General features: G+C 34.9%; 1 protein-coding gene across 1 annotated transcript in view; it reads left to right on the top strand.

Moving 5' to 3' along the window:
• The window catches only part of LOC121380451 (protein apterous-like), a 127,862-nt gene extending 123,069 nt beyond the window's left edge, over window positions 1–4,793 (top strand). The window contains exons 7-8 of the mRNA XM_041509268.1: window positions 1,246–1,371; window positions 2,210–4,793. Of these exons, the coding sequence (XP_041365202.1) occupies window positions 1,246–1,371; window positions 2,210–2,408 (325 nt within the window). The 3' untranslated portion in view covers window positions 2,409–4,793. The remainder of the gene's footprint in view (window positions 1–1,245; window positions 1,372–2,209) is intronic.
• Window positions 4,794–8,733: the final 3,940 nt, after the last annotated feature.

Below are 8,733 nucleotides of genomic sequence, written 5' to 3' on the forward strand. Positions count from 1 at the left end.
TAGATAATATTTATCTCACAACCGGTTGTTTTAAGATGTATCTAACGAGAATAATACATGAGTGGCCGTTAGATAATATTTATCTCACAACAGGTTGTTTTAAGATGTATCTAACGAGAATAATACATGAGTGGCCGTTAGATAATATTTATCTCACAACAGGTTGTTTTAAGATGTATCTAACGAGAATAATACATGAGTGGCCGTTAGATAATATTTATCTCACAACAGGTTGTTTTAAGATGTATCTAACGAGAATAATACATGTGTGGCCGTTAGATAATATTTATCTCACAACAGGTTGTTTTAAAATGTATCTAACGAGCGAAAAAAACGTGTTTGATACATTTTTAAACAAGTTTTGAGATAAATGGTATCTAACGGACATGAATATATTATTCTATTTCTTGCATATTCTCAAAAACTCAGGTTTTAAGCAAATTTTAACATCTTTTTTGACTAAAAGTTATTTACAGCCATTGCACTTGTAGCTGACTAACGCGTCACAGACACATGATTGCCATGTTAACTATACATCACAGTGTAATCGATTTCCACCATGCTGTTTTTTTATTGGACATAATGCATTGGTGACCAGAGGCCAAATTCACTGAACTCTTGCAACTTTGCGATCTCGCAGTGCAATGCTAAAAGACTTGCAAAGAGGATGCTTTGTTGTCTAGCAGAGCCTAAGAGACCGTTGTGATTTAGGCCCCTGGGACCTAATTCACTAAACTCTCGCAACTTTGTGATATCGCAGTGCAATGCAAAAAGACTTGCAAAGAGGATGCTTTGTTGTCTAGCAGAGTCTAAGAGAGCTTTGTGAATTAGGCCCCAGGTCATCACCTAGGAGCAGCCAGTCGTATGTCTTGAAATTGTTAACACATGTATGTGCGTAAACAACTATGTGTTATCAAACATAATGCATGGTGTTCTCACCAACGTGTGTGTAAGAATTATTTTTTTTACAGTATTTTGAAAGGGCAAGATGTTACAAGCATATTTCAATGTTTAAGTTGTGGTTTTATATTAGTTATCTGGATGAGAATGTAACAGTACTCCATGCCTCTGTGACTGTCAGATTTTGGGTCGTAGACATAAGATTATAAGATGGAATCACAAATTATGTATATTAGATCCTTTTTACAAATCTGTCAGAATCCGTCTCTTTTTTTGAAATCCCCAGATTGAGTGCCTGCTTATTATTATGTTTATATCTAACCACAATGTTGTTATATTCTTCAGACTATTTGGAACAACTGGTTACTGTTCAGCCTGCTCCAAGATTATTCCAGCATTTGAAATGGTGATGCGAGCCAAGAATAATGTCTACCACTTGGAATGCTTTGCATGTCAACAATGTAACCACAGGTAAAAAAACCAGTCTTATACACAACTGATAACATTTTATAAGATCTGTGGTATCACACAGTACTAGTATTGTATTTAACACAGGAGAGTATGATCGCCATGTATATAGCCAACCCTCATTAGCCACGGCTATAAGCTCAGCCACCTTGTTTTCAATATGTGTTAAGTCATGTGATCACAAAGATGGCTGTGTCCATGGATGCTTTCATTTTGAAATTCGTCTTTGAACACAATATTTGGTATGATAGTGTATGATAGATTTATAGGATATTAAACAAGTTTTCATTTCATATCATGTTTATGTCCTGAGTGAAATAATTTTAAATTGTCACAAGCTTTAGCGAGTCACAGTGAAAATTATTTCTCAAGCTACATACCAGTAAACATGATACAAAATGATAGCGAGTTTAATATCCTATTTATTACCCATAATTGATCTTAATTTATATTACTCATCTCATTTCGTTGACGTTCCTGTAAGGCTGTAAAACACCAATCGATGACGTAATCGTATGATGTCCGACTTGCATTCTAGTGGGACGTATCACTTTGATACGTACCAAGATATTTGTAACCATATGCGTAATAAGACTGAATATGAGCACAAAGATATCATTACATTATATGGCACTAGGTGAGTACAAAGATGGCAGTCGGTAGTGCAGACCAAAAGAGAAGGATTGGAAACTGTAAAAATTACCTTGCATATTTTAAATATCCTAAATAATTTCCAACATGATGAAATATTTATAATTGCATGCTCTTTTATGACCAAAATGTTTAAAGAGTTTGGACTATGAGCTGATTTGATTCAATCTAGTTTTATTTTTGCTTTCAGATTCTGCGTGGGTGATCGTTTCTTCTTGTGTGATAACAAAATCCTGTGCGAATATGACTATGAGGAGCGAATGGTGTTTGCTAACATGTCTAATTTATCGTATGGTTACAATGCACTCACCCAGATGAAGCGACAGACTCAGAGTTTGAGTGACGACGTGTCCAGTGGATACGGCAGTCCTAGTCCGAGTTCTCTCTAAAACCTTCTTACATTTGTGTATTCTCGTCATCTCTCATTCTACAGCCTCATCTACAGCAAGTGTAGTGGTGCATTTATTGTGTGTGAGTGGGACGCACCGGCAACAAGTAATTTTACTTCATATTTATTGGGAACCAAACTAAGGAGCATTCTGATTGGTGGAGATATGCTGCTGACCATGCTAACAACTATTTCATTGGACAGACAATCCTGTGGTTGAGGGATGGTTCATTTTTCATATGTGTTGTTACAGATGATCATGGAGTTATAATGATTGAATTCAGTCTGTAAGTTCTATTGCTTTCAGTTCAGATACTATTGTTGAATAAAACAAAATACATGTGTCTTGGTTCAATAAATATAAGTATCATGTATGATATATTTAGATAAACAATTTAAATAAGTATGGGATAAATCACTGGGTAATTTTATACTTCACTACTTTTATAATTTCATCTTTCTATGTTCTAAAATGGAAAGCTTAATATATTTCAACTCGTCATCACAGGACTAGATTTCTCACTCAGCAAAATTGCTTGTCGCAAATTAAAACAAATATTGGCTAATTTTATTTTACGTTAGCAAAATAATTTTTAGTAATGATAGATCTTTTTTTGAAAACATCTTTGATTTTCTGCAGTTTTTACAATTTTAAAGACAATTTGGCGACATTTTCTGTTAACTTAGAGCTATTCTTGCTACAAAAGTTTCAAATGCTTAAAACAATATAATACTTGTGTACATTATATGGCAATTTTCCACCGAAATATCAATGCATAGTATTCATCTGCTAAACACTGGATATTTGGGGGTACTTTGCACCCCTAGCACCCTCCCCTTGGATCTGTACCTGATGTACTAAGAAAAAATAGAATTACTTAAACATGTGAATATCTCCCAAGTTTAAATATTTTTAGATTTGTTAATGTTGACACTCATGAATGCTCAGATTTCAAATGTTAATATACATTTTCTCATTTGATAACTGCTATATCAGTTTAATAGTATTACATGTGTAACTGGAGGTTACTAATATTTATTTCTGAATTCATTGACTGTAAAACACCTGCATAAATATTTTCAGCAATATTTATCTTGTCTGCGGTGATGACATATAGATTGGCTATCACACAGGAGTTCAACAAGCTATGAACTTGTGTTCACCCTGTCATTAATAAAGATCTAGGAATGAAAAAACTAAACATAAATAAAACAGGAAGCTTATCATACATAAAACATAGGATTATTCAGTCAGTGTGTAATATAATTATTAATATTAATTAACTGTAAGTCATGTAAAAGTTATTTATTTGTACTAAGTGTGAAACTGAACTTTACGTAACGTTCAGAGTATATAGTTTATAGTTTTGTTATGTTAAAGGGACTGACTCTAGTTTTTAAACCCTAAGGCATATTTTTCACTATTAAAGCCATTTATGATCACTGAAATCAAACATTGCTTATATTTTATTGTTTAGATTATCCATTTCTGTACAACCGAAGTGTTTTGGGTGATCCTGGTGTTTCTAATACCAAAAAATTCATTTTTCATATTTTAAAAAATGCCTGTGGGTCTGAGAAACAAGTTATAGAGTCAAGTTTTAGTCTATGTTTAACGACATTTCAGTGTTTCCACATCACAGATTCTTGTTTCACTCTCTTGTAGCGTTATACAAATGAGTTAGAGGTTTGTAACTTAACCAAACTTAGTGTCCATTTGTACGGGTTGAAACTAGTGTGTGCACCTTTAACTATGTTGTTGTATTTTAAACATGTCTACTCACTCACTTTGTTACAATTGTATGCACTAATTCATTAGCATAGAGCTGTCTACACAGACGTACAGTGGTTGTGCTAGCTGGGTAGTGAATGAATAAATACCACTTTTATTGCTGTCAGTTGGGAGTAGCTATGAAGCCGTAATACTGCAAGAGTCAGTACTTTAAAAAGTAAAAACTATATTCTGCATATAGGAATCCAGCCATTTTTAAAATATCTCTTGAAAATAAAATCCATGCCAACTATAAAAAATATAAAAAATGATGTGATGAATTATAATAGAAATTGTGGGTGAAGGATGGTATCAAAAAGGTTGATTGATCAGATTTGCATTAATTATAATAAACTTAATATTTATAACACACGAGTCTATACTGTATATCTGTTTTAGGGTTGGGTTTTTTTTTTCACCTTTAGTTATTTGTTGAATACTGGTCTTTACATTAATGGTGTTTTTTGGTCTGTTTTAAGAAATAATACTGTACTAACTGATATTTGTTTAATTCATGTATATTGGTGTATTTGCAAACTTAATGTAATGGTTTTCAACTTTGTGAGACATCATATATATATATATATATATATATATATATATATATATATATATATATATATATATATATATATATATATATTAGAACTTATAACAGACAGTATAAATAGGTTCATTGGCTGCCTTATGTTGAATATGTTTTGTGCATTCCTTTGTTGAAAAAAACAAGTGATTATTAGTATGTGAGGTGGGCTGATTTTTATGAATTGGTTAGGTTCTTGCAAACAACACTGTTTTAATTTGACTACTCTGAAAGGTTTGTCCTGCTATTCAGTATTTCAGAAGTTTACTTCATTTGATCACCAGTACAATATCACATATTTTCTTATATATACATGTTGAAATATGTTTGTCATTTGTTAATGCGTAATTAAAGTTTATCTCAAATGTGTTTTGTGTGGAACGTACTCGGGTGTAGCCCAGACCAATACTGTATTACTTTGTTATCATGGAAATATAGTTAAGTAAGAGTACTGGTATATGTTCTACTTTTACTGGGTTTAGTCACTAAGGTAAGTTGTAATTATTAGATTTAAATGAATATGCTATGTGTATATATATTTCTGCATTTCACAGCCTGTATAATCACACTACTAGACCTTACGAACTTGGCAGCAGTAGCAACATAATACACCTTGCTCAAATAACAAATTGCCATGTCATGTGTATCATTTATATCATTTTACTCCGTGAACTAATTCATTGACATCATTTATTATGCATTCTAATTATTTTTCAGTATCGTTAATGGGATATTAGTGAATATTCTATTTTATGTTAACAACTGTAGGATATTTGTTGTAATATATGATTTCCGTTTGAACTATATGTGTAGATTACAGTTGAAATGAGATTTCATATCAAACATGCTGTATCATATATAAATTGTAATGTCATAATAAGGCCCCATTGCCATATGAAATTTTGTTTGTGTCCATATTGTGTGAATCTGCAAATTCGTTAATGCATTAATTATCAAAATACACTTTCTCTTTTCATATGTTTCCATGCCAACCAATCCATAATTCATGTGTAATCCATGTACATACATTGGGATGGATTACAGAAACAAATGTTTGCTTATTAAAGCATACTTGAGAGCATTTTAAACTTTTTAATTTGGAGTCTACCATACACTTATTTCAACTCTTGGTTTACTGTGTAAGAATAGAAACTCACTTCTGTCACACAGATTTATTCCTGTTGAATAGGTGCAAGAGATCTACCAGACATGCTTGCCCACTGACAGGACAGTACATACCACTACCAGGGCTCCATTTTACATAGCAATCTTAGTGCTAAGATCAGTTTAAGTGCATACCTACCTTATGCACTTAAGGTGATCTTATAGCGCTAAGATCACTTTTAAAATGGTGCCCTGTGTAGTGATGGATCAGCGGTTGGGACATGAGAATTTTTTTTAATACCACTGGATCCACGGAGAGAGTCCTGTCCTGGACGGAGGAGCAGGCATAAGTCGACACGTGCACCCACGACAGGCTTGCTCTGAATGTGCATGACCTGACCACAGAGAGGAGATCGATCCTGCAACACATGTAGCTCTGTCACTGAGTTAAACATGCTCCGGTGCACAGATCACAACACGTGCAGCTCTGTCACCGAGTTAAACCTGCTCCGGTGCGCAGATCACAACACGTGCAGCTCTGTCACCGAGTTAAACCTGCTCCGGTGCGCAGATCACAACACGTGCAGCTCTGTCACCGAGTTAAACCTGCTCCGGTGCACAGATCACAACACGTGCAGCTCTGTCACTGAGTTAAACATGCTCCGGTGCACAGATCACAACACGTGCAGCTCTGTCACTGAGTTAAACATGCTCCGGTGCACAGATCACAACACGTGCAGCTCTGTCACTGAGTTAAACATGCTCCGGTGCACAGATCACAACACGTGCAGCTCTGTCACCGAGTTAAACCTGCTCCGGTGCACAGATCACAACACGTGCAGCTCTGTCACCGAGTTAAACCTGCTCCGGTGCGCAGATCACAACACGTGCAGCTCTGTCACCGAGTTAAACCTGCTCCGGTGCGCAGATCACAACACGTGCAGCTCTGTCACCGAGTTAAACCTGCTCCGGTGCGCAGATCACAACACGTGCAGCTCTGTCACAGAGTTAAACCTGCTCCGGTGCACAGATCACAACACGTGCAGCTCTGTCACAGAGTTAAACCTGCTCCGGTGCACAGATCACAACACGTGCAACAGAGTTAAACCTGCTCCGGTGCACAGATCACAACACGTGCAGCTCTGTCACAGAGTTAAACCTGCTCCGGTGCACAGATCACAACACGTGCAGCTCTGTCACAGAGTTAAACCTGCTCCGGTGCACAGATCACAACACGTGCAGCTCTGTCACAGAGTTAAACCTGCTCCGGTGCACAGATCACAACATGTGCAGCTCTGTCACAGAGTTAAACCTGCTCCAGTGCACAGATCACAACATGTGCAGAATCCACTGAGAAAAAACCAGGCAATGTGTGATTTGTTACCTATGGAAAAACAAGTTAGTATAAGATGGTAAATGAAATTAATGTTTGTAAACAGGTATGAGTATAGCAGCCAGGAATTGCTATTCTGTTCAAATACTCAGGAAATGATGTATATTAGCCAGGTTCCATTTCTCCAAAATGTTTTAAAAGGGATTTATACATGATGTTAGAAAAGTGTGTTGAATATGATCCTAAAGAAAAGCTAAATGATAAATTAACTTTTGGGAAGTGGAACCCGAGTACATGTATTTTGTCAAAAGTGAGCTTGACATAGACATATATTGGGTTGGAAATATTATTCTTACCAATATTTTACACTCCTGTGAAAATGCACTGACAGAATGCTATCATGGATAAGAATATGCTGATAGGTATACACATGCAGTCACAGATATATAAAACTCTTCTGTTATGACCTTATGATTACTAACCCAGCTCTCAAAATTCACAGTGGCAATCGGCAGTGCTGTAGCAAAACGTTGTTTCGAAATTATACATTTCTATAAGACAATCCATTGGTAAATTCCAATCTCTACACAAGTTTCAGTGATTCATAGTTGTGTGTTTTGTTTGGTCTTTGTTGCTGTAATGTTGACTCATAACTGAAGTTCACAAAATCTCATTTACCATTAACTGCTAAAGAGCAGACTGCTTTATTTCATTATAGTATTTGCACATAGTAAAACATTCATTACTAATGTGTTGCTTAATTAATGATGTTTTTCAAATGTTGTCCTGAATGCAGTATTAGTATTAGTAAAGCAAATACCATCAATAGCCAATGTTTTTTTAATAAAACTACAACATAACAGGAAATGTCATTATAGCAGATATATGTATATTTAATTGTTTCCTTTTATATTTGTTTTATCACAGATATACTGGGTGAATGATTTAGCTCTTTAGAGTTATAGCTAACATTTGTTAATGGGATGGGTGAGTGCATTATGGTTTCTCTCGGAAAGAAGTATAGGATGTTTTAGTGGGGGTGGTGAACAGCATGGAGAAAACATTAGTGAAGTGCCTTTTGTGATCATGTAAGAAGGACATCTGAAGTTTGGATAACTTGAAAAATGTTTATGACATCTGAAACCACAAATGTTGGCTATCATTTAATATTTTAAAAAATTACTTAATAGGAAACAATTTCTGATCTGGGTAGCCATCACCTTGTTGATATTAAACTAAAGTTAACTGTTAACCAATATGTTTTATGTAAAAACAACAAAAAACAATCAAAAACAGCTGATTGCATAAAGCTGTAGAGTCTAGACTCAATTTGTATGGTATTGTCATGATTTTATAGTCTTAAGACTATTAAATAGATTCTTGTGCCTGGACTCGAAATGTTTTCATGATTTTATAGTCTTAAGACTATTTAAACATAGTTTTGTGCCTGGACTCTAAATGTTTTCATGATTTTAAAGTTTTAATCTTGACTATTAAATAGAGTCTGGACTCTAAAAGTTTTATAAGCATGGAGC

The sequence above is a fragment of the Gigantopelta aegis genome, chromosome 9 (genome assembly GCF_016097555.1).
Source record: "Gigantopelta aegis isolate Gae_Host chromosome 9, Gae_host_genome, whole genome shotgun sequence".
Lineage (NCBI taxonomy): Eukaryota > Metazoa > Mollusca > Gastropoda > Neomphalida > Peltospiridae > Gigantopelta > Gigantopelta aegis.